The sequence below is a fragment of the Sciurus carolinensis genome, chromosome 9 (assembly GCF_902686445.1).
Source record: "Sciurus carolinensis chromosome 9, mSciCar1.2, whole genome shotgun sequence".
In the NCBI taxonomy this organism is placed as follows: Eukaryota; Metazoa; Chordata; class Mammalia; order Rodentia; family Sciuridae; genus Sciurus; species Sciurus carolinensis.
Window position 1 is genome coordinate 46355787 of NC_062221.1, and position 27644 is coordinate 46383430.

At 34.9% G+C, this 27644-nt stretch overlaps 1 protein-coding gene across 5 annotated transcripts in view; it reads left to right on the plus strand.

The window, feature by feature from the left end:
- The window catches only part of Naaladl2 (N-acetylated alpha-linked acidic dipeptidase like 2), a 1279203-nt gene that overhangs the window by 1218044 nt on the left and 33515 nt on the right, over positions 1-27644 (plus strand). For all 5 annotated transcript variants that reach the window (XM_047564210.1, XM_047564211.1, XM_047564209.1 and 2 more), the window contains 2 exons: positions 12901-12994; positions 26008-26206. In XM_047564210.1, the coding sequence (XP_047420166.1) occupies positions 12901-12994; positions 26008-26206 (293 nt within the window). The remainder of the gene's footprint in view (positions 1-12900; positions 12995-26007; positions 26207-27644) is intronic.

Below are 27644 nucleotides of genomic sequence, written 5' to 3' on the forward strand. Positions count from 1 at the left end.
ACAATAAGGGGGTGGAAGCTAAGGAAGAATAGTAGGGAGAGAAGAGTGAATGGAGGGGGAGGGGACATGGGGATAAAGGGGATAATAGATTGAATCACACATTATTACCCTAAGGGCACATATTAATACACTACCAGAGTGATTCTACATCATGTACAACCAGGAGGATGAGAAGTTATACTTCATTTATATATGATGTGTCAAAGTACATTCTATTCTCATCTATAACTAATTAGAACAACAACAACAACAAAAAGCTTTAAAGCCTTAATCTCACTTCTGGTTTTCCCTCTAAACGGTTGCATGATGTTCAGAAAGTCATCTCAATTTTCAACCTCTATTTCTTTATCTGCAAATTGAGGTGATAAGATCAGACAGCCAAGATTTCTTTCATCATTTGCTATCCCATAAATTTATGTCAAAAATTTGACCTTTTGGGAATTAGTTTTGTTCCTTATAAATATATATTTAAGTGATATGTTTCTCACAGGTGTATTGTTCTGCAATTAATTGTTCATTATAAATTGAGGAAAAATAAAGTTGCCTTATTTATTCCATGAATGTCCTAATGCAGATATAGGATAAAACCTAGCTACTTCTTAATCTGCCTAAATTAAAGAGGTGGTTCAGTACAGCACAACCCTAGGATGTGTCCACAAACTTCTAAAAAAGTTGAATGAATAGAGGAAAGCTGTCACCTTATAATAAGAAATCATTAGTAACTTATCATATATGAAAGGGAAAAAATAAAATAAGCATATTACTAAATATAGTCTCTTTTGGTGCTATTTTCTAGTAAGTAATGTTTAAAAGTAGCAACCTATATTTCTACCACTTAATAAATTTTTCCAATTTTAAAAATTACCTGAATGATTTAATAAGTTTTTCAAAATTGTTGTTATTATTTTGTTCTTGAGTTTGTGAAAGTTTTCTTATGCCTAATTTATTATATGTACTTTTCCACAAACCACTATGAGACCTAATTCTTATTTACATTTTAAGACTTTCAACATAAAGTCTGAAGACATTTTAATATGTTCTGAAATATTTGAATCTGATATCAATTTCCTCACACACATCCTTCATTGGATGCTATGTCTCTATTATAGCTTTTTGAAGTGTGATCACTTGCATAAGAATCATCAGAGGTGTTTATTCTAAAATGGTGAATTCCATCATCTTTATCCAAATCAACTGAATTAGAACTTTGTGTGTGTACATGAGAATCATGCTTGGGAATTTGCATTTCCAAAAAATTACTTCACAAGCTTTTCTGATGTAAATTGTCCAACAATCACACCATGTTCTAGTCTTAAGTACAAGGTTCAAACTCTTTATTGTAACCTACCAGAGCCTTCATAGCCAAACTAAATTATTACTGGTACTGTTTAATATAATTTGGCAGTTCTGTTGGTAGAATTAAATGAAATCAGGGATTCACAATTCCAGTGACAGGCTTGGTGCATAGTAAATTTTTAATTGACACTTAATCTCCTCTCTCCTCTTTGGAATATGCAGAATAGTAGATGTACTTTTCATTGAACTATTGGGCTAGTTTCATTGCAAAGAATGAGCAGATGACACAATAACAGATAATCTAATGTGACAAATTTCTCTGTGCATCTGAAAAATGCCAAGATCACACAAACTTCTGAGGAGAAAGCCATCGTGGAAACAGTTTGTCAGGGTTCTGGCAGTTAAGAGTCACTTCAGTTTCTAGAAGATTGTCCCACTGCTGGACTCTTTAGATAACCTCACATATTTGGCATTAGACTGAGTCCCCTGATACTCTCAGGGTCCCTTGATAACCAACCACATGCTAAAACCACAAAGGTACGTAGGAATTCAAAGACTGAACCTACGCATTCTAAACTGAGACCATTGTGTTTTCATCAACTTGAATTTGCACAATATAATTTTTGGTGATGATGAAAATATGGGAATAGGAGGACATAAAAACAGTTCTGTGTTCACCTAGGTTTTCCCTTTAGCCTGTTTCATGGAATGACTTAAGCCTTTTCCAGCTTAATTTATTGGTAATCTCAAAAATATTTTTAAAAATATGTTTGATTAGTCAAATAATCCAAGATAAATGAAACATGTTGCTCCTTTACAAGAGCTTGTTGACAAGGAAAGAGATATCTTACAATACAGTTATCATCTCCAATTTTATTTTTCTTCTCTTCTATAAAAGAATCCCCCTTCCATCACATGTCACTTACTCAGTGGTTGGAATCAGAATTTGAACTTGCCTGTTCCTCTAACTGAGAGTGCTGCCATCAACTCTCCCCATCCTTCTCTGTGTTATCCTTTCTTTAAGGTCCAACAGCATCCACAGATCATTGCTGTCCATAGTAACCACTGTGTTCCTACTCATTTGACTCTTCCTGTGGTCCATTTTTATGCTCTTTGTGTTTTTCTTTGCTAATATCATGGTTTCCAACCAATAAGTTCCTTTACTGTTGGAACAGCTTCACATTTTAGTGTTTAACCCAGAATTCTTCAATGGTAGGTGCTGTCTAGCATTTTAGTGAGATAACTACCTCTAAGATGAAGTGTTCTAAGGAAACTGCAGGAGTCTATAACAAGTTAATTGGTTAACTACAGTAAGATTTAGCAGTTCTTGAGAGGTTGCCCTGTGTTGTTCTGTGGACCATTAGGGGATGTTTGTGAAGCAAGGTGCCCTAAGAGTCCTGTCTGTTACCAAGCAACATGTGGAGAAGAAAAAAGAAACCATGGAAGTTCTAGAGTTTGACAGTTGTGCTTTGTGCAATTCCTTATTTACATGCATATATTTTTTATTCAGCTCAACAATAGCCTCTGGTTCAGAGAAAGTTGCTATAAGAAACTTGTCATGAATACAATTGCACATCAAAGGATCTAAAACCCTTGTGTTTCTCTGACTATTTTTAAAATGTCAAGTCTCACTCTGTAGGATGCAGTCTGCAACAACATTTATTGTGTTTATAGCCAGAAAAGAAACTGCATTAACAATGTAATTGCATCCAGTAAGGGTCACATATATTTTGACCATTATTTAATGTCTCTCTGGATAGAAGCAGCAAGTTCAAAAGAACAATCTGTTTTTCATTCACATATTTTCCATCCCTCTCCATTGCTTTGATTGCTTCTATAATAAAAAAACATGATGTCATTATTTTTCTATGTGAATATTTTGTTTTTAGATAAAATTTTCCCAATATCTCAATTTATAATAGGACAGAAGTTGGTCTCAACTAGGACATACAGAAGGAAATAATTATATTATCAATGTATATCTAAATGATAATATTGATTAGTTAACTAAATAATTGCCTTTGTGTGTGATTGAATCTACTGTTACCAAAATGTCCTTTGCTTAATGGTTGGGTGTTATAAACAAATGATATATTCATCTTTTATTAAAGCACAGTTTTATTAATTTTTATTAAAATTATTAATTTTTATTAAGTTCTTAAAACCATATTATTTTGCACAGCATTATGCTCAGCATTATGATCTGAAAATACAATTCCTGAAAGTAAGCTGTATGTAGGAAATCATTGACCCCTTCTGTCTTGCTGCATTATGTATACTTGATGTATGTTACTTTAGCATTATTAGGAACTCTGCTAAGTCAGCTCTCTAATTTTCCAGTGATTAATTGGTTTGGATAAATTATCAAGCACATGATTTAATAAATGCACAATGACTTTTTAAAAATTAACAACCTCTAGCCTATTTGCCACACCACAAATATGGTGATGGCTACTACAGAGAATTTGATTTCTGTTGATGGTAGTCAAGTGGGGGTGTGTGGGGTGAGGATAGCCAGATCTCCCCTTGTGAGAGCATGAATTTTCCTATACAAGAAATTTTCAAGAAATATATGTTAGATATGCAATCAAATAATTTTCATTTTTTAACTTATTGTTGTGTAAAGATACATAAAATCTAACTAAGCAGCCTATGTAAACTGATGTTAAGAGGATGTGCTTTGCACCAAATCTGCTTCTAGTCCTCTCCTACATGATATAGAACCTAGCATAGTACCTTCCTGACGGAAGGAATTTTCTCATGGAAGTCATTCCTGATCCCTCAGATGAGTTAGGACCCTTGTAGAACTTTTCCTAACACCCTGTAGAATTTAATTCTTTTATAATTATAGTCAATATCTCGTCTCATGAAAAATGCTTCAAAACCCGCAGGGACTTGACTTAGTTCCTGACATAGCTAATGCCCAATAAATAATTAATATTGGAAATGCCTGTGAGCAGTATGAATATGGATTAATGAATGATTCCTGATAGCGATTTGGTAGATATTCACATTAGTTTCTAGAACTATTTCTCTGAACCTTTTTCAAAGTCCTAAGGTTGAATTGATTTGAAGTGATAATAAGATAAAATCTACTAAGACAGATACACACCAATCAATATGCATACCAACTTGCCTTCCTCTTTTGTTACCCTTCTTGCTGCTAGCACTATTTGATGTGTATTTAATAAATGCTGTTTATTATAATAAAATGCGTTTACTTAGGGCATCTTAGATAATTGTATTACTTTATTAACCTTTATATCAATTTTGGGGGGTCACGGGAAAGCAGAATCTACAAACATGGAAATTAACAATGACAAGCATCAAAGTTTATAATCCTGATAGGACCTCTTGTCCAGGTCTTCATAAATATCACTGATGGGTGTTCTTAGTTGTTAATTTGTCTTTAGAATCCTATGTTCAGATTTGGTAAACATTGCCTCAGTAGCCATTGGTATTCCTGAGTTGTTAAAATTAGGAAAAAGATTGAAAAATAAAGAAAAAGATGCCAACTGTGTTTGAGAGTTCAGATTCCATAGCCAGAATGCTTAAGCTCAAATCTCAAAATTACTCTGTACTAAGTGGCATCGGATATTTAGTTAACTGATCAATGCCTCTGTTTTCTCACCTGCAAAATATAAAAAAAAGATATTGTAAGGACTAAATTAATTAATTCATGCAAAAATTTAGAATAATGCCTGACTTGTGGAAAGAGCTCAACCAACGTTAGTGGCCATTACCATTATTAAGATCATGCTGAAGTTAGTTATTAGCAAAATATAATGAAGATGTTTAACTTTTAATCATCAATCATTCTAGGAAAAATGCTCTAAGACATAGTAAAAACAGAAAAATTGTCATCTTGAAGCTTCTCTTTCATGTACTAAGAAATTCTAGCATAGTGGGGTCCCTCTCTAGGAACGGCATGACTGGAAGAGAAAACAACTGTATTCTACAGTCAAAACACAACTATAACACTTTTAAAAGTCATTAAAATACCCATAAATTATTTCCAAGTTAATCTGTAAATATATTTTGTCTGCTACAATTTAATAATAGATGAGTGATGACAATCCCTGAAAGAGGAAAGATATCTCAAAAGTGAAAAAAATTAGCTCCATTATATTTTTGTGGTCTGACAATAGAAAGTGAGCATTCTATTTCAGTAAAAGGGTTCTAAATATCAAGCTTTGTCTCTTATCCTGAGGCTTTCTACAGTCATGGAATGTTGCCAGTGCAGAGGATAATCCAGAAGGAGTAAAGATTTAGTATCTCCTTGGAGCAACCCTCATCTTCTGGCTGATGGGAGTTAGTCAATTAATCAATACCTGGCTCCCTTGCCTTTTGGATAAGAAAATTCGCACACACCTATTTAATACTGACTGTTGGGTATTCCCCAGCAAGATTAAGTTCCAGCCATCAGGGTGTTACATGATTTGATAAGATGCCTTCTATTGACTGTCTTCTCTTTCTCACCTTTCCTCATTCCACTATCCTCACTTCTCAGTGAGCTACTTACAATTAAATATTGTCTTAAGGTCTATTCTGGGGGGAACCCAAACTAAGACTCATGGTAATCTACAGGTTGTGTTCAGAGTTTAGGCTGAGAACATAGGAGACACGTTTTTTAGCAAGAGTAGAGAATGGGAAGGAGGATTAGAATTTGAGAGTTTGTATGCTTGGTTATTGGTTTCTCAATACCGAGGGGTTATTTTTTTCATTGAAGCCTTGAAATTGACAGGTGCTAGTGCCTGTTTATAGGAAATATGCCTCTGTCAGTTTAGGGGACACATTAAAGGCCCATCTTTTTCATAATGAAGTCAAATTTCTGAGGAATTGTAGCCTCTTTGTGTCTCCTTGATTTGCTCTACCTCCATCTGTTTCCCATTGAGCTTAAGGGGTCCAGAGAGCTTCTGCATGATCTGTCAACTACAGCAAATCTGCAGTGAAAGGAGGTGCCAGCCCCAAACCAGGTGTCCAATAATCTTGTTCAGCCCTTGGCAAGAGTAGATACACAGTGGGACTGAAATAACTCCTCAGGGTACTGGAGAGGAAAGAACTCTTACTCCTCCAGGGATATCCACAGCTATGCAAGTTCCACAGCTGGGATTCTAAGTTTACTGCTGTTTGTTAACACAGTTCTTTAGTTTCTCATGTGCTTTCCCTATGGAGACCTAAGATCCAGACAGGATGGATCACAAGAAGTTCCTGAGAAGGCCCCATGTTTTGGAATCAGATATTCGATAAACATACCCAGGGTTAAAATCCTCCTTTAAATTAATTGCCCCTCTCAGAGGCTTTTGGAATTCATCAGTGACTTTGAAATTCTCTTCTACCAGGTAATTTCATTTAAGACTACCTCAGTCCATCAAGAATATTCTACTATTTTCAAAATCTTAAGGAAAGGATTGGATCTTTAACCAATTTTTTTTTTATGAAAACTTTGGTCCTCCATAATAACCTATTATTTTCTCCCCATATTGTTGTCCTTCATGAAGGTAAGCAGGCTAAGCATGGTTTTCGATAAGACCTCAATCAAAATTCTTCTATAGAAAGATGTCCTTGAATTACCCATTGGCAACAATAGGAGCTATCTGCCAGGTGCCTGAATGTCTCCACTTCCCAATGCAGCTCTTACATGGTTGTTCTTCTTGGGACTGAGGATAGGGAGTAGGCTGATTTGGATTTTGCAGATAAAACTTTGTGATGTGAGTTTTATGAGAAATACCCACTTTGGTACTTGTCAGGATTATAGTCCTTGATTTTCTAAGAAAGTTTAAATTTCAAATAATTTTGGTTTAAGTAAACTTGTCAAATCATGGGCATTGGAGTTGAATATGGGATACCATCAGTTCTCCTGTCAAGGGCAAGTGACAGAAAGGAAGTAGCATAAACATGACTATTTCTTAGGGGAGTGAACACAAAATATATTTTGAATATATAATTGTGCCTATACTATGAAGACTTGGTTAGATGTAGAATTTTAGATCAATTAGGGAGTTTATGGAACATTGCAGATGAGAGATAATGAAAGGGTTATAGCTGAACTTTAGCCATGTTAGGAGTGCACTAACATGGTGCACTAGGAGATTTTTGTGCACTAATTTTGTGTAACACTACATAATTTTTTCTTTTTCTGGGAAAATACATTGGGTGTGTCAAAAGTTTATCTTTACTACCTCTCTTGTATTGATACTCCAGCTTTGGAGAGGGATCATGAGAATTGGGAGGCCTCATCTTCAGGGAGATACCCCCAGTCCCCTTGCCCCAGGATGGCTGCCCTGATTTTTGTTGTCTACAAGGCATTTGCTGGTACATTGGGGATTTTCTAGTATAAAGTAACTACAAATCAGAACCAGTCCACTTCAGGACAAATGTAACAGCCTGAAGGTCATCGTGCACCACAAAAATCATGTTATGCAGAATCTTACCAGATCGTAATTTATCAGATAGTGCTGCTGGTCTGAAATTTAGGAGAAAAGAAAGAACTCCCTGCAGATCACTGAATCACCGAATGATCCTATGCATTGGTTGGGGTTCAGGTTTTCTGACTCTGCCTCCAACATCAGTTCCCTTTCCACTAATCAAGAACTATGCTTCAGTCCCACAGGATTCTTCAGATTTGTATGAAAAGTTTGTGCTTCTTTCTACCCCCAGGGATTTGCTCATTCTCTTCCCCTAGTCTGGAGTACCTATCCTCTGTTACCTTCTACTTTCCTGGGTCCAAAACACGTATGTGATGTATAATTACATGGAATCTTTAAAATATAATAAAACATGGCGGTTTGTAGGAAACAAAAGATTCATGTTTCTAACTCTGTACTACTAAATTCTTTTTCCAGTTGAATAGAAATTGTGACTCTCTTTACTAAATTTTAACTTTCTTCTCTCTCTCTCAGCACAGTAATGATCACACAAAAAACCCCTCAATACATACTAGTAGGATGAGTCATGATTCATCTACTTCTTGTCATGTTATATCACACCATGCCCTAGCAATCCGGTCTCTTTCAATGTCTCTCTCATGTTACCTATAACATAGGTGTTATGAATATCTCACAGCATCCACTTCTACAGTAGAACTCTGTTGCATTTTAAATTTCACTGAAGGTGTAAAAACAATCTCACAATGATAGTTTAACTTACAGCTCATATATGAGATATGAACTCTGCTTATTTTAATCTGGATCTGTAAAAATGGAACAAACCACATAATGTTCACTGAATTTCCTGACCTGCAACTAAAGAGAAATTATATTATAGAAGTATTGTTATTGCTTTAGTGAACCTATTTATGTCCAACTGCATTGTTTGTGCTTTGGCTAATAAATTCATTCAAAGCATTTACTGCAAATACAGTCACTATGATGAGTAATAGGCTACAATAATTAAGAGGAAAAATAGACCCTATTTTCTAGATATTCAGTTTAGGAAATAAAAGATTTTTTTTCCCGCTCCAGACTGATCTAGTAAGTAACAGAAAGATTTGTGACAAAGTCAGAGTAAGTAAATATCATCTCATAAGGCAAAAATGAAACAGGATATTATTCTTATTTACTAATTCAAGAAAAAGTCTAAATTTATATACATATGTGTGTATGTGTATATAATATTTTCCCAACAAAATGAAATTTTCTCTGTTTAAAACTTTCCTAACATACTCTTAAGAACCTTTAAATACAACTAAAATTGTATCAGGTTGAAGAAAGAGAAAACTGTAATTGTGATAACTGTAATTTTCCTCTATTACTCTTAAAATCTAGAAGACTTGATGTATAATTTTTAATCTTTGTCACTCAGACCTTGCCCAACATTAATGAGACCATGAACTCTAGGGACATCAATATTATCTAGTGAGAAAGGAATGTCTTTGCCATGTGGGTATTCATTCATTTATTTATAATTTTAAAATATTTTTTGTTCTGTACGATAATTTTTCTTGCCAATTCAGTTTTCTTTTATCTTTTGACCAGGGGTAAAATGGTCTAAGTGATGTAGAGAAGGAAGAAAACAAGGGTCTTGAGGCAGATTTTGTCCATGTAAAGTTATGATAATGGAATTTCACTGATGTTAAAGAACTCTTTGCTGATGAAACATGCTGCAGTGTCTTAGTCCATTTTGTGTTATTAGAATATTTCAGACTGGGTAATTTATGAACAATAGAAGCTTATTCAACTCACAGTTCTGAAAGCCCAAGTCCAAAATCAAGGTGCTGGCACCTGGTGAAGGCCTTTTTGAGGGATCACAGCATGGTAGAGCATATTACATCATCACATTGTGAAAGAGTTGAAGATTTTATGCAAATTTTTTTTGCAAGAAAATGGGGGACAACCATTATGTAAAGCTTTTGAAAAAAAATTGTGCTGGTACTACTTCAAAATCTTTATTACTAACCTGTCTTTGTTGTGAGGATGCATGGAATTCCTGTGAACAGCCATTAAAATTGAATAGTCCACATCAGTACATATCATCTCTTTGTGGAAAATTAGTGAACATTTTTCCACTCTGGAAAAAAGAGAAGTTAACATATTAGTTGTTATTTATTTGTGAATATATAGCCAAATTGAGAAGATTTACTACAAAGTTGTTAAGTATAGACTTGGAAACTTTCCTCTTCTATGTTAGAAGATTCTGCACTGCTGTGGTTGATTTCATTCTCTATCATTGGTTTCATTAAGTGATGTGCTATCCTGGCACCAGGCATACAAGATGTGTTTACCATTAATACTACAGACCTCTGAATAAACTCAGAAGTGGGCTTTCAGAAATCTACTGACCAGTAGAATTGTTGGCTTCCTGCTTTCAGTGAATGGGAAGACAAATGCTCATCCTTGTGTCACTGGTGAATACTTTGCAGCTCTGTTTACCTTTTAAGCAGCATGATGTGCAGAATTACACCATGCAACAATCGCACAATCAAAGGTTATAAAACAATTTTTGGGTGAAAAGACAGCATGTGACAATTATATAGTGGCAATGATTATGAGGTAAAGTATAGTAGTTGTAGTTCTTTACAAATAACCAGCTGAGGGACTTTTGCTGGATCCTACCATAATCTTTATGTTACAGCAAAAGAAACAGCATAGACCTTCAAATCAGTCAGAGTTGGGGAGTGACTTGTGAAAGTGACCTAATCTTTGTGATCTTCAGTTTTGTTTTCTATAATATAAACATGAAAATACTTGCCTTGCTGAACTGTTGTGAGAATTAGAGAATGATGTTGGAAAACTTCTGAACTTTTGAATATCATCTAATATCCAGTAGGTGCCAAAAAAATTTTGGTTATCAATATTTGGGCATTATTATGATGGTGATGATGATGATGATAATGATGATGATGATGTACTTGGGATTGAACCCAGGGTTACCACTGAACTCCATCCCCAGCCCTTTAAATTTTTTTTATTTTGAGACAGGTTCTCACTAAGTTGCTTAGGGCCTCTCTAAGTGGTAGAGGATGGCTCTGAACTTGCAGTCCTCCTGCCTCAGCCTCCTGGGTTGCTAGGATTGCAGGCATACACCTCTGCACCTGACCGTTATTTTTTAAATATGCATTTTCAGAATAATCTCAATGTTTTTAGCATATGATATTAATTGTTCCACTACCAGCCTCTAAAATTGTCAGTTAATGCAAGGGGATAAGTAAGTATAAAGTAGTTGGAAAAGAATAGGGCCTTCCATAAATATAAGGGGCAGTTGCCCTGGTATGCCCAAGAAAGATCGAATTCCAGAGTGGGTGAGGAAAATGCGCAGCTTGGTTCATCACTTCTCACATGGTGATAGGGGTATACAAATTTCTCTCTTGCTTATGAAGCTGCAAATAAGGCTAATTTAGTCTAAGCATTCTATTATGGGCCAGGTGCCTTAGAAGTCCCACTTTTTATTGCCAGGTTCTTTTTGAAAGAAATAGCAAGGTGGTTGGCTTAAATTCCAGCTGTAGGAGCTGCCAACTGAATTTAAAAAAAAAAAAAATAACAAAACAAGTCTCTCTAACAGCACACAAAGTCGCCTTTCTTCTCCCTCCACCTTCTTTCATTTTAATCTTCTGTAATGTGTGGTTTCCAGATTCCAAAAGTGTAAACAAAACTTGTCTGTTCTGTAGTTTCTATTATCCAGTGCAAATTGGAAAAGGAAACCATAATGCTTCTTAATCTTCTTTAAAAATTCCTTTTTACAAATAATTTATTTCCAAATATCAGTGTCCCTTACACGATTTAGATGGGGTGGGTGGAACAGAAAGAGGATTCATATCAACCTATTGCAGACAATTCTTCTTGCCTGTAGCACAGTATGATCCACGCTGGCAGTTTCCCAGAATACTTGTGATCACTATGCTGGGGAGAAAACTCTGCAAAGACATCTTAGGCATTGAGGAAGAAATGGTTCTCCATTTGGGGAAAAAAATACCTCAAAGGAATAAAGGCATATTAAAGGTGCTTCTTTCTTTTCCTTGTTTCTAGGAAATGCATTTTTCCAGTCATATAGAAGAAAATCAAATTGAATTGTTTTTATCATGATATGAATTTGACAAACAATTGGGAAATATAATTTTAAATGTTAAATGGAATTTGATCCTGGTTGAATATATAGATTTGAATATTTAAAATCGTACCTTCCTTGTAAGTTTATGCCTTTTATGTGTTCCATACCATCTCAAGTTAGTGCGCGGATTTCCCTGTGTAGTTCACGAGGCAATGTTTTCATTCACTACCCACATCTCATAGTGCGTTAATAATATCGGCACAGTCATTTCCCTGGGTGCTGGGTTTGGAATTATAAGAGATATAGGGACATGTCTTAAGCCCAAGTAAATATTAAATATCAGTTATGAGAGAGAGGGAGAGAGAACAATGACATTTGCTGCCAGCCTTATGGTCCTTCGAGATGTGTATGAGCATATATGACTTGTTGAGTCTATTAAACAGATGCTACTTCAGCTATGGTGCATATGTTGGTTTTCAAATACAGGTTCACATGGGGTGTTGAATACTCATGTGAGAAAATTCCAGGTATGAGGTTTGGAAATGTCATTTGAAATTTTATTTATTTTTATTATTTAAATGCTGATCTGAAAAATATGTAAATAGTATTAGTTCTGACAAATTTTGGAAACATGATTAGGAAGAGCAAAGCATTAAGGAAAATAGTCCCTAAAACATCAAAGGAATACTTTATATTGAATTATATTTTAAATGAAATAAATTGAGTAGTAATTTTGTCTGGAGTTTTAATTAGTCTGATAAGCAGACTGTTCCTCTCTACTGTTTGTATGATAGTATTCTGGACTATTGTATAAGGAACTATTTTAAACCTGGTTTTAACTACTCCAACTAGAGAAGAAACTTTATAATAGTTTAGCTCAAAAAAAAAAAAAAAAGGAACAAGATGTTATGTTTATACTATTCTGTGACATGAAAAAAGGCCTTCTTTTCTTTAAAATAATAAAATTTAAAGGGGAATAAAGAAAAGAGATTTTATAAAATTGTATCTTTCCCTTCTGTGGTTTTACTACTCCAGATGTATAAAAGTACATGAAATAATAATAATAAAAAAAAACTCTTAATTACCAAATGCTAGTAATTTTTTTCTTTTTCATTTCAGCTCTCAGGAGAAGTGATTTTGCAAATTGCCAACGAACCAGTTCTGCCCTTTAATGCTCTCGATATAGCTTTAGGAGTTCAAAACAGCCTTAAAGGTAATTTTTCTTTAAATTATGGTAATTTTAGTGAATGAAAAGTTGTTCAACTCATTTTCAACAAGGAATAAATGAAGTCACCTACTATCTCATTAGCTGTGGCAGGGGTGTGGCTCCCTTCCTGTAGAGGATTATCATGAGAAGGGCCTGGAAGAATTTTAACTGACAGTCAACACAAATGACATGTGCTTAGGATGAACATAAGGCAAAATATCAGAGTTTCAATCCTAGTCTCCCTGCTTTCTTTAATCAAAGAGACTTCTAATTCTGTTTCTGTTATTATTTACCAGTTACATATGAAATAATATAGTTCAGAGATCTAACCTATTTTTTTCCTCAACATTGTGCCTAACACCCAGTCATTCCAAACAATGATGCCCAGAAATTTCTTCTTTAGGATTGGTTTATATGGAGTATGCACCCCCTTTGCACTTCACTGAAATGTTGGCTCAGGTCAAAGATGATTCGGAGACAATCAGAAAATTAGTTCCATGGATTCTATTCAGTCCCTTCATGTTTGAATATGGACCTCTCCTCTGCAGAATCCTGACTCCGCCCGAATAATTACCCACACTTCCTCTTTTTCTCTATAGGAATCTTTCATGTAGGTTACTATGTATCTTCATGATAAAGGGCAATATTATAATTACAGATTTTACTCTTGAGTCACACATTTTCCTGTCAGGTCTTTAATGAGTCATTTGTAGAGAACTACTTCTCAGTGCAAAAGTCAATATTCTAACTATCATGCTTCAGCAGTAGTTTCTGGAAAAGAGATCATTCTAGAGTCAGAGATTTCCAGTAACTAGAAATTTAGAACTTTTTATTTTTCTTTACCTGGATTCCTGTTTTGCTCAGAGAATTCTCCAATTTGTTTTCCCTCAAAAGTTCTTATGATTTTTACTAGAGTGGCTGAAAAACCAGGACTTCAGGAGCAATAGAGCCATAGCTCCACTTGTGTCCATCACAGGTCTCCTACTGCTCTCCGTTTTGTATACTTAAGCCAGTCTCCATGTGGTTGTGTTCTTTCCTGCTTTTATCTGACTGTCTTTAGTGTGGATACCTAAAACAGTCACTCCATCTCGCACACTTCAAATTTGCTACATCTAAAATATTTGGGGTTTAAAAACTGGATAGCCAAGCATATGACATTTTGCAAAGAATAAAACAGGTATAAGTAAAAGATCAAATAGTTCTGTGAATAATAAAAAAACCTTTCTGCAAGGATATATTCTAAAACATCTATTTTATTTATCCTGTTGACTATTTTGCTTTTACTTTAATTCTCCTTTCCATCCTATAGAAAATTACAAATGATGCTCTAAACTTTCAGAGAATAAAAGGAGGAGGTTATTATTTACATTATGTAAATACTGTCCATCTAAATAGGAGTAGCTATTATGCAGGTAAAGGAGCCCCAAAGAGTAGACTTCAAAATGTTAGTATCATATAATGGAATTATAAATGATAAAGTTGCTTTTCTGAGTCTGAATTTTCTATGATAAATGTATAATATCTCTTTAATAAAGACATGAAGAATTATATTTAAGAAAGGTTAAAGCAATAAAACCAGCAAAAACAGAAGTGTTAGCAGTAGTATTTTAAATGCTAAATTCTCTCATTTTTAAACAGCTGAGTTTATTCTAAAAATCCATAACTAGACCAAATATTTCAGCATTATAACTGCTATATGAACATTTTTGGTAAAGTAAGCTACTACTATAGATCAAGAAGGACCTATTATTCATCATTAGAGTTAAATTATTAATCTGGTTTTTGTCTGTGGTTAAAGACCACTTTCAACATATGAATTATGATTTTTGTTTCCATAAAGTTAAATACGAACTTCAAAAGATCTCCTGAATTCCTTATTTATTAATTTAATAAAATAAAAACCAACATAAAACAAAATACAGAAACTCAATACAGCTAAAAAAACAATTAAAATCTCTGCTCTTAAGAAATGTACATGTAGATAGATTTCTATAGTGAAAATATAGGCATGATTTTTTTAAAAAACAGCAAAGTTGAAATTACCATTATGCTTAAATTGTGCCCTAATATCCATCAATCTCTTTGGATCAAATATGCATTCTCAAAATGAGTGTTGTAGTAGAACTTAGCAGCTGTGTCACAGGAGAAGAGATATCTTTGAAGAAAGATCCAAGGAGTTCCTGGAGAGAAGGGTGAAATTGACTCAGGACCAGTGGGTTCTTGGTATACCCTGATGGAAAAGGTACAAGCCAGAGACATAGATAGAGATTTATTTAGGAAAATAGGGGCACATTCAAGAGAGAATGTGGGCTATCTCCAGAGGGAGAAAACAGAACCCATTGGTGTAGGGTATCAGGAGCGAGGCTGAAGGAAGACTCAGGGTGGGGTTAACACAATTTCATGCCAGTTTTACCTGGGCTTGCTCTTGCCCTTTTATTTTCTGCAAGCAAAGACATTGGTTAAGGGTGAGGACCAAAGGTATGGATTAGGTTGCTGTATGATGATAAGCTTCTGTTATAAGAGCATTAATCTTGTTTTTTGAAGGTTCTATTCTCATGACCAAATAATTTTCCCAAACATCCAACCTCCTAAGATTGGGGGTTAGGATTTCAGCATATGAACCTAGGGGAAACACAACCATTCAGCCCAAAGAAGGAACACAATAGTCCTTCTGTAGGATTGCAGAGAAAGGCAGGACATATGATAGATGGTATGATGAAGTGGGAGAAGCTCTTGGCAAGTCTCTTTAGACTGGGAAAGCAGTAAAACAGCTCTGTAGGGGAGTGGAAGAGTGAGGAACTATGTGACAAGGTTCTTGGGCAGCATTAAGAGCCCAGAGGCAATATGTATTTTATGTAGCCAGGTGTGGTAGAGTATGCCTGTAATCCCAGCTATTCAGGAGACTGAGGCAGGAGGATGGCAAAGTTGGAGGCCAGCTTCAGCAACTTAGCAAGACCCTAAGCAACGTAGTGAGAGACTCTCTCTCAAAATTAAAAAATTTAAAAATGCTGGTGGGAATGTGGCTTATTGGTAAAGCACGCTTAGAATCAATCCTCAGTTCCAAAAAACAAATAAAACATATCCCAAAAAGAAATCTATATTGTAAATATAATTCAGTATAATTATATATTTCTTCCAGCCTTCAGATGGAGATAAAGGTGTAAAGGATAGAAGACTTCTCTCTTAATCCATCACCATATTGCTTTTTGAAATTCATACAATAAAGAATGGATTAACAAGAACAAAGCCAACAGATTTATTTAAATTTTATGTGACAAAAGAGTCTTAAGAATTTAGGACCCAAAGAAATAGGGAAATCAGTACATTTTGTGCTAATTTTAATGAAAAATAGTTGTGTAGGATCATGATTGGAGTACCAAAGGTTATGGCCTAATGTTAATGAACTGTGGAGGTGAGTAGTTACAATGATCTGATCTGTTTGTCCAGATTATTCTCTGTGTTCCTGTATCTTCAAGGATAAAGAAAGTTTATTCCTCCCGGTATAGGCAAACTACCTCTGATTGGGAAGTTTTACAACCTACTTCATAGGAAGGTCAGAGAGTTCTTTTATGGCCTGCTTCAGGGGAAAGTGGTGGGAGAAGATCAGGGAGACCTTCTTTTTTTTGATTCTTCCTCAAATATCAAGGTGCCACACTTTGGGATAATGTGTCCTAAAACCCATCAAAGGCACAGAACCAGCAGATTTAGCTTTAACCAGGACCAAGCCTTTTCTAACAGGACAGTACAGTAGTTGGATAAAACTGAGACTGTTTGCAGAGGAGCACTTCTTGTGAAGTATCACAACTGGGTGGATTAAAGTGAGTCTGTGAAGGAGTGAGGACAAGCACAAGAGCCAACATCAGGTCTTGGGCAATTCAAAGAACTGATTCTGGTAAGACAGGAAGGGTGGTCAGCAAATGGGACTCTGGAAAATGAGAGTACAGATATTAGCAATGACAGCACCCTGTGTGGGATGATGGGAATGTGGAAGGTGGTCCTAAGAACTAAAAAGGGCTATGCAAATAAATACCAGAATACATCAACATTGAAATTGCCAAGAATTAAGACAGAAGTGGCAGAAAAGGGAGCGACTGTGAGTTAGGAACTAACTTCTTCAAAGCATGAGCAGTAATCTAGAAATGACTCAGAATATCCTTCCAGGGTCAGTGATAGAGAGGGCATGGGAGAAATAAGAGCCATTGTCTGAGAGGGCTGTAGTGGACAATATCACTGGGGAAGAGCCAGGTTTTGATTAAAACAAAAATATCCTGAGTTCAGGTCACATTGATAAGACTTTCTTCAGTAGTGATATTCAAAAACATGTCATTATTGTATGAAAAAGACCGAACTAAAAAGCAAGGTGTTCTCCAAAGTTTCCCTCTCTAGGACAGGCATTGATTTGTACAGATGAAGTCCTGCCTGAAATGCACGTTCTGGGTTGGATTAGCAGGAGCACTTTGGCTTCTTGCTGTGTTAATAGACTGCTTCTGTGGCCGGTGAAGAGCCTCTCCTTTGATTGTTGTTTGCTTCTGTGTTTTGTTTTCTTTTGATGTGAAACTCCTTGGGTCTCCCTGTCACTTTCACTCAGAAAATGTGGCCATTCTTGAGATGAGCCCATCTTAAAAAATAAAAGCAAAGCAAAACAAAATGTAATAGAAAAATAGGTTCAAAAAATTCCTTTTACCATGTCCTGGAAATGAGTAAACATTTGATCAAAGTAATATGGCTTATCGCCACTATGTATTATTCTATAAAAATGTATTTTACCACTACCAACTTAAAATTATCATGGTCAAACACTATTTAAATGTTAGATAAATTGTAGGCACCTATTCTATTTTGATTCTCTTGGTAATAACCTTGTTTCTAAAATAGAATACTCTAAATTACTAATTGTGAATAATGAACAGGATTTACCAACACCTAAATAAATATTTCAATTTTGTCTACAATGCTAAATAATGTCATTAACTAAAGAGAGTTTTCATATTGTGTTAACTGAAACATATAATTTTACTGCTTAATACAAACTTAAGTTGTTGATATATTTTTTAGTTTGTTATGACAGTTAGCAGTGATTAGTCTTAAGTTGTAAATTACAGTTTAAAAAAAAAGTGACCTTCAAGGGCTGAACTATGAAATACTGTTTCTCCTTCCTGCAAACAGTATAAGTATGAAGGTCTCTGAAACCCAATTGCATTTTCAACAGTGTAATTTTTAGCCCTTGACAACCGGCCATCTTGTTTATTTATTACTCTAGTTTACAGTAGCAGCAGACCATTCTCCACTGTTCCCACAACCACCCGAAAGAAGGATAATTTACCAGTGAATAATTTGTTTGAGTTGATTTATCGTGTCGTTCTTGGAAGCTCATTTTGACGAGTGACCTTGGCTCTTAATATTTGGTCAATGCCAAACACATAATATAAAATGAATATTTATATGGGTTTATGGAGATAGAGCATAAATAGTAACTGAAAAGGTAACTGGTACACTTCAGATGTATTTGTGACAAAGAAAAGTTTGTACTGAAATGCAATGGGACTAGTTTGTGGGGCCAGAGGGAAGCATCAAGAAAATATTAATGTACAACTATACCATCGAACCTGAAGCAGACTAGAAAGTGATCTTACCCAGTTTACCGTTTCCCATTTTATCTGATTTTTATGCATAAAGCAACCCTTTAAATGACAACTCCAGAGTTCTGATGCTTTTTGTTTAATATCTGCTGTTTTTCTTTGTCAGAATTCTGAATGTTAATATTTTAGCATTATTATAAAAACTGCATAGACCAAATAAAGAAAAATAAATTTTTATTTGATCTGACAGTGTACACATTTATGTAGGGCAAGTCAGACTTAGCAAGAAACATAATTTTGAATTCTGTGGCTTGTTGCCACCTCCTAATTGTCTAACTAAATGTAAAATAGTCGTTGGCAATGTTTCCTCCTGTTCTTTGAATAACTGACAATGCTAATTTAATCTGATTTTTTCTTTTTTTTATTAGCTCTGATAGTTCATTAATGTCAATCACTTCAATTTAGAAGGGACAGTATTTCAAGGTGATCCTGCCACTAAGAGAAGCATTTTGTGTTGTAGTTTCAATTTTTAAGTGTCACTGGGTTTTTTCTACAATCATAAGTGATAGAAACACATCTACTGTGTTTAATTTTCTTTCTGAGCAATATAAAATGAATTTTCCAACTGGAAAAATTAAGCTGTGTGCTATACAAATTACATGACTCCAATCTTGGTTTTAATTACCACCAATTTCAACTCTGCACTTGCCTATGGATAGTGAGGGATCACACTGCTCATCCCATGCTCTGAACTCCCTAGGAAACCCAAGGCAGTCTGTCAAATATCCAAACAACTCCAAGAAAGACTTTGTTCCCATGAGAATTCTGAATCCTGCTAGACTGGTAGCAATGTGACCTGAATTGGCATTTCTGAAACCAACCTTCTTAGGTGACAAGGACTTCAAAGCATTCTCTAAAAGTATCTTACCTTGCTTGCTCAGATTAATAATAAAATTGATTAAGATTGGCCATCCATTGGATGAAGATTTCTAACAACAGATTTAGTCTCAATCTTCTCTGTAATTTTGTATGAATTCTAACTGTACAACTCTATTAAGAATTGTATTTCCTTTGTTGTTAATCCGTACCTAATTCAGAAAAGGACTTGAGGCTGTTGAATCTGTAAGAAAATCTGTTTCTTCTCCATATTGTCTATATTTGCATCCAGAAGACAGTTTTTCTTTAACACCATTTCTCATATTTTTATCACATACTATCAATTATTATTCTAGGCTCCTTTAGTTTTCTTCAGAACCCTACTTTTATTTATCTCCTATCTCACAGTCTGCTGCCATTCAATCAGCTTCTCTTTGTAGTCATCCTTACTTCTTGCTCATCCACACTTGCTTTTACTTTTCAGTTGCCTACATTTTACATGTGACAGTATAGTGTTGAAAACTGCTAGGGAGTTCTCATTTTTTGTCCTCTTATATTATAGTAATGGTCTGTTGTATGATGACTTTTCTCTCTAACTGTATTTTCAGGGTAAAATTCTTTGCCCATGAAAGCATAGAACCATAATCCATTATTCTACGTATGCCGCCTTGCTAGCAACACCTTTAAAGTTACTTCTGTAAAAAGTACTTTTGCACAAGGACCTGGGTTTTATCCCTGGCCAGAAAACAACAAAAATACTTTTAATCTTGGCTATAATAGAACATAACTACTCTTTCCCTCATTTTGATTAATTTTGTTAAACTCTTCTTTCCTTTTTCTGTTTCCTGGTTTAACCAATATAATTAAACTCACATATATTATTAAACATACAATTCCAGATTTTTTTTTTGCTGCAGGAGGAAAATGGTAAGAATAAACTACACATAAATGTGATTCATAAGAAGGTTTTTGTTCATTCTTCCAAAGCAGCCGATAACTAGATCATGCCATCACAAATATATCACAGTGACATCTATGAATGATAGAAAGAATCCAAGTTCCACTTTTTGCACCAGACTGACAGACTGGTAGAACCCATTCCATGCAGTATGTTGAAAATCCTGCTAGATTTTCATCTGCTGTGGTCACCTGGATTATTGGACAATCTTAAGAATTTAGGAATGTTTCTATCAATTTGTTAAAAAGAAAGTGGCTACCTGAATTCTTCTAAACCTACTGACTTGGCATTTTTGCAAAAAAAAAATTCTATTGTATTGTTTAGCCATAATTATGCATTGTCTTCTGGCATATTTATCTGTATATAATATTCTTCCATACAGGCATTGTAAAATCAGCATTAGATTCTGGGAGTATTAGTACTCTACCAGCTCCCAGATTTCTTGCTCTACCTGAGTTTTGCTTGTTTAACATCTTGTCGTAACCAGCCAAGGTGATACAGTGTGATTCATACTAAAGAAGGCAGCGTGAAGAATAGAAAAGGTAGGAAAATAAAGGACTGTTGATTTCCCTGGCTGTAATCATATTGGCAATTTTTTCTCTTCTCTTTAGTGATGCCACAAGATATTTTTAAGATGACATTAAATAACATACATTTTCCTCCCCAAATAATCTCCTGTTCTGCTTTTAACCACTGTATTATGTGCAACATAAATCATACTTTTTTCTTGTCACTATAAATCAGTGAAGTCTAAGCTGTGATTGTGCAATTGTTAGCACCTTTAAAACTGTGATAAGCTCATCTATAGAAGAATAGGTACTGTGAAATACTATTAAAGAAAAAGGCTGTGTTTGTTTGATAGAAAAATGCAGTTTTAGAGTATGACCAGTACATTTCACTCTTAATTTAAAATGAAATTGAGTGGGTTTTTAAGACCATAGCCACAAAATAGAACGAAAAGATAGAGAAATGGAAATAAACTAAAATCCCAAACTTTTGGAGTATAAAGCCCTGAAGAGACCATAATAATAGACAGTAAAATCACTCTTTAAAATAGGACTGGTATAAATTTGTCAGAGGTTGTAAAACAGACATAACACACAGGAGTTTATGCCAATGAAACTCATCACACAGTGAAGTGCCTCAGATGAGAGGTGGTGCCTACAGGGCCCAGACCCTGGCAGGTGGGGACCTGAGTGAACTCAGTGGATACAGTCATCACTGCAAGTAAAGGTCTTATCCAGAAGTCGTGTGTAGGTAGCAAGTACCTTTGAGTTTCTGAGCTACACTTGGGAGGTGCTTTGGGACTCTTAGTCAAGGGACTTCAGGAGGACCAGGGTCTTCTGGGAAGCACCTGGTCCCTTTCAAAGTCACTCTACAAAGCTTCAGAAGGAGCGTCTTACATGCATCATGAGGTTTCTACCTCACTTGAGTTCAGTGAACTGAGCTGGTGATTAAGTCCAATTTAGAAATTAAGAAACTGAGTTTCACAGAGGTATTGTGTCTTGGTCAGATGTGTACATTTAATAAGTTCTAGATTAGGCTTGACTCTAGATCTGTCAGATTCCCAAGCCCTTCCTCCCCTACTGTACCTCATTGACTCATGAGCCACACATTGTCTTGAGGGAAAGATGCTGCGGTAACCATAGCAGTTGGCTGGAAGACAGAGTATTCCCTGAGTGACACCATTAGGTCTTTTCTGAGTTGACCTGTCCAGATCTTAAAATCCATCTCAGTATCCATTGTCTCGTTTACAATATCGAGCTCCATCCTCTCCATAAAAAGCTGAGAGGAAAGGTTTTAGTAAGAAATAGATGCATCTAGAAGGATGAGGACTGAGGGAAGAAGGTAAGATATGAATATTGTTGTTTATAGATAAAACACCTTTCTTTAAATGCTTCAGTGTAGATAAAGTCCCAGAACTTTTAAGAGCTCATTTGAGATCTTGAGTTTCAGGTAAATCCATGATCTTACTCTCTAGGTTCACTTCTTCCCTGCATTTAGTTTAAAAAGTGAAATAACCATTTCCCCAAACATGGTAAATAACAGTATTTAGGTAATTTATTCAAGACTACACTGATAGAAATTATGTTCACTGGGCTGTTCTTATCTGTCTTTGAATACTGAGTGCTTGGTATTTAGACTACATACATATAATTTAAAAATAACCCTGTCTAGGGGAAATTTCTAGTTTCTAGCTAAATTTCTTTGGTCAAGTGGACTTATTATTTTATTAAATCTGAACTTTTAATAGCTTCATTTAATCCTGTATTCTCCAATGTTCACTATGCCTTAAGTGCAATTGTACATATTCTTAGTCTTTATAGCTTATTTGTAGGGAATATTCTAATTCAATTTAGTTTAACTTATCATTACCTTAAATTATCTCTTCCCTTTTAAATTTCTTTCTTTTGTTTTCCAACAATTGATTTGTAGCAAGAAAATAAATGAAATAGTATTTATTGTTGCTTATGATGCACCAAACTTCCCCCTGAATGGTTTTGTAGACTTGGTTTAATATAATAATATATCTCAAAGAAGACGTTGTCCTATAACTCAACATTCAATCAACAAAATTTTTAATAAATGCCTACCATAGAACAGCTGTTATGTAAACATCTGAAGATGGAAAGACAAAACATTTGCTGACCCTGTGTGATTCTTTTTAGTCGAGAAAATAAGAGAGACAAGGCAGATGAGAATATAAATATTGCAGATGTTTTGATGCTATAATAAAAATACATGAGACAATCATTTGTTGGTTGAATGCAATGCCTGGTACAATTTCAGTGCCAGGGAAATGACAGGGCACCAAACAGACAGCAGAGTCTTCCCTCACAGAGCAGACACTGTTGGAGGTCCCCGGGGGCACAAAGGATCAATCCTCTGGGTCACCAAGGCTTCAGTGGAGAAGGGGACTTTTTTTTTTTCTGGGTTCTATTTAAGGGGAAAAACAAACTCTAAATAACAGAGAAATGGAATATTTGGAGCATCATTTATATATCAGAATGATTGAGGGAACGTGGAAAGCAAGGCTACTTTTCAATTTGTAACCTCACACCCTTGAGGCAATGCGTACTGTACCGTTGTGTGTGGCAGGTTTCTATGTCAGGGTTCTTTCCGGAACTAGCCAGTTCCTGAAGCTGTCGATTTTCTAAATCTGCACCACCATGAAAGATAAATTCATTTAAAGCTAAATAAGGTAGAATGGTACAATTTGTCTCACTTGATTCAGTAGTAATGCCTTCAATTCTGTAGAGTATGTTAGATCAGAACAAATTTTTCTTTCTTAAATGGAAGACTCTCAAGGATGTCGAACTTGTTTTTTCTGTTGTTCAGTCTTTCAATTCCAGTGTAATCTGAATGTGAGTTATTCATTCTATCCATTCCTTGTGCAGATATTCCCTCTAAGTTCCCTGTACATTAACTATAGTGAATCATTATAACTTAAGAAAAATCTTCAGAAAATAACTCTGAGTAAGTTATTCAGGGCTACATTTTCAAAATGAGTAAAAGTACTTGCTCCTGCCACCTAAAGTTTTGCTGTACAATCAAACAAGATAATGATTGTGAAATGTATTTTTAGAATATCAAAGGTCAACACTTTGTGGACTCCTACAAATGACCTTACTCATATTAATTTCAGTGAAGAGGGAGCTGCACATTAGTTCCTAGTATCTAGTATCTTTTTTTTTCTTCTACCAAAGTCTTTTACTAGGTTTGTGCATATATAATAATAACAAATATTATATTCTCTGAGAATGTTCCTTGTGACACTGCCTGTAAATCTCATTGTATCCCTTACAAAATGATTATCTCTTTATATAATTTTATTTTATTATTGGACTTTTTCTAAACATACTTTATTGAATTTATTTAGTAAACAATTATTCAGTGTCAGCACTCTGCTGGACTCTAAAGAAATTGACATGTAAATCGGTCTCCATTTAATGAAAATGAGAAATAATAAAGATTATTTTGTCATCAGTGCTATTTCTAACCTTGTTTTCCTTTTCTTAACCTATTATTACCTTTCTGCAGTGTTTCTTAAACTTTAAGGTTCATAGACTAATTGGAGCAACACATTGAAATGAAGATTCCCAGGTTCTACCCCTAGAGAGATTAAGCAGACCTAGGGATCTGCATTTTAATGAAGCGTTTGGGGAACTGGTGACACTTTGAACTTCACTTGGAAAGAGTCCTTATATGATGTGTCCTTTTAATCCAGGACTCTATCTAGTGAAGGCAACATCAGGCCTCCTCAAATCCCTCCATCTGCCTGTCTCACTGTCACTTGCTGACTGCCAACTTAGATTTTTCAGGTCTATATTCATTCATCACCCTACCTTGAAATAATCCTCTGTTGTGATGTGCTGACCTTGTTGAAGTCACTTGTACCTACTCTCCTCAGAATGACTCTACCTGTAGATTCATGTAAAGACTGACTGAAATGGTGGAATGTGTGGAAAAGGATGAAGGAATGCCCCTGTCATGATATGACAAAAGAAAGGCTTTTAAATAAGGTCTCAAAACACATCAGCTGGGAGCTACTTACCTGGAAGGAAATTCTTTATGTTTATTAATCACTGAATCCTCATAACAAATCTATGAAGTAGGTACTATTATTACTTTCATTTTATAATTAAAGACACTGAAGCTCAGGAACTTTATCAATATCACACAAATACTGTGGAGTAAAAAAGGGATATAGGTCAGGTGGACTGTCTCCAGCGTTCAGAGTCCACTAGAGTTCTAGTGCCGCTTTTCTCTTAGTCAAAGGAGTGACCTGTGCACCTCTTGTTACCACCATTAATGTAAGAATAACTTCCAGTAATTTGCAAAACAAGTGAAAGAAGGAGACACAAATCTCAAAAGCAAATCAAAACACAACTAACACTACACCACATAGTTTTTGTGCATTTTAAATTCAAAAATTTATTTCATTGTCACATTACAGAAAATTTCTAGTAAGGAAAAAAAGAGCAATATACATGTAATGACACATAGTAATGTAGTTCATGTACTCAGAAGATAAGATGACTCCTTTTATATTTTTCTAAATTGAGGATACTACATGGTGAGTGTAAATTTTTGAATCAGAAAAACTGGGCTTCTAGTTCTGAACTGTTACTACCTTACTTGATGACCTGAGAAGTTTTGCTTACCTTAATTCATTCTCAGCATCTTATAAAATGAATTGACAATACAAGACTTTTTAAAATACTAAATAAAGCAATTAAGTAAGTAAAGTGCTCAACACAGTGTCTGTATATAGCAATCTGTCAATAATCCGTTTGCTAGTAGTAGTAAACGTACTGTTAGTAATAAACTTAATTTAGTAGAATATGAAAACTAGTTTAGACAATGCTTTTGGCAGAATGAATATATTATCAAAGTTTAATTGATGTTGAATTTTTTCCTTGTGATAGAAAAATTAAAATACATATACCCCTTTTTGTGAAGGGACAGAAAAAAATGAACTGTCATTGACAATACACTCCATCTTGGGTGGACTGCCTGGTTTACCACTTAGAGTCATGATGGCAGAAGTTGACTTTGTTCCTTTGAGAATTTCCCTTCTGAGGTGGCTCATTTATCTTCCACAGGTGATCATCCCAATGCTCAGCAACTGCTAGCCACAGCGTCACGTCTGCGGGAGAGCGCTGAACTCTTTCAGTCAGACGAAATGCGACCTGCTAATGATCCCAAGGAGAGAGCTCCTGTCCGTGTCCGGATGCTGAATGACATCCTCCAAGACATGGAGAAAAGCTTCCTGGTGCAGCAGGTGCCACCGGGTTTTTATAGGTAGGACATTTATTTCCAAATGTATTTATTTATTTTTGTCCTTGATTGAATTGTTTTGAATTTTAGAATATGTATCTCCTCTGAACATAACACTTTAAAAACTAATCAGTAACATCTACAGTGTGAAGGCCATCCCTCTGCCAAAGAAAAGTACAAATGTAAAAATAGAGAATAAAGGGAAGTTGGTTTAATAGTAAACATATAGAAAATGACTAAGGATATTTTCACATTAATGTCAACATATGTCAAATCTGATATGACTACTGAAGAAAGCAAGTGGAATTAAAGCTCTATCACTGTGAATATTACAACCTAGTCTTGCTGCCTTAAGCTCCTGAATATTTGGGTAACGCAAGGTTTTTACAATGGTGGCTTTTAGGACAAAGCACCTAAACTCTCTCCACATCTTAATTTCTACATCTATAAAGTAAAGTGGTAGAATGAGATCCTTTTATTAAAAAAAAAAAAAGGACTTTAAATATTTCTGATGCTTGATAATTTTTCTTTATGATTTTAAACCAAATTTACATTTAAAGTCCATATTTATATAATGTCCTCTTTTTACATTTTTTTTGTAGGTAATAGAGATTAAACTCAGAGGTTCTTAACCCTACATCCCCAGTCCTTTTATTTTTATTTTTTTATTTTTACTTTTTTTATCTTATAAAGTTGCTTAGGGCCTCGCTGCATTGCTGAGGCTGGCCTCAAACTTGTGATCCTCTTGCTTCACCCTCCTGAGCTGCTAAAATTACAGGTGTGTGCCACCATACCCAGCCTTTATATAATGTCATCTAACACTATGACCCAGTAAGACTTTGGGAAATAGTCATTTATTAAAATACTTTAAAGGAACTGTATGCTAGATGCATTCTTTAAAAGAATCAGAGATGGAGTATTCACCTTGTTAAAAACACCAATCCTGATGAAGGATCTTCCAGTGCATGAATGGGAAACAGAAAGAACAAGGTAATTAAGTAAAATATAGTGATGATACATGTAACAACAACTAAAGAGAAAAATCAAATACCTTATTAAATCCAGCTTTATTAAAAAGTCAGAGTAGGCACATTATGTTTTAGGATACATTTAGTAATTTTTTTCTATGTTCTTAATTTATTAAGAAAAATTGAGGTTAATAAAAATCATACAAGAAGAGTATAATTTGATATATGACAAAATAGGACACTTTCCCCATCTATCTTTCCTGGAAGCTACACTGGATATGAAAGACAACTCTAGGAGCTAAATTTTCAATCTAGTAAATTTTCCACTCCTTCAATAACCTGTATGGACTTAATTTAATTTATCATGTATTTTTAATAGAAAAGTAAATATTTGCCTCTGAGTTAATAATGATTAAGCAAGTGATATATTTTTTCTGTGAGTAATTTGATTACAGCATACATTGTATCCCAGTTGTACAGGTCTTGAAATGTTG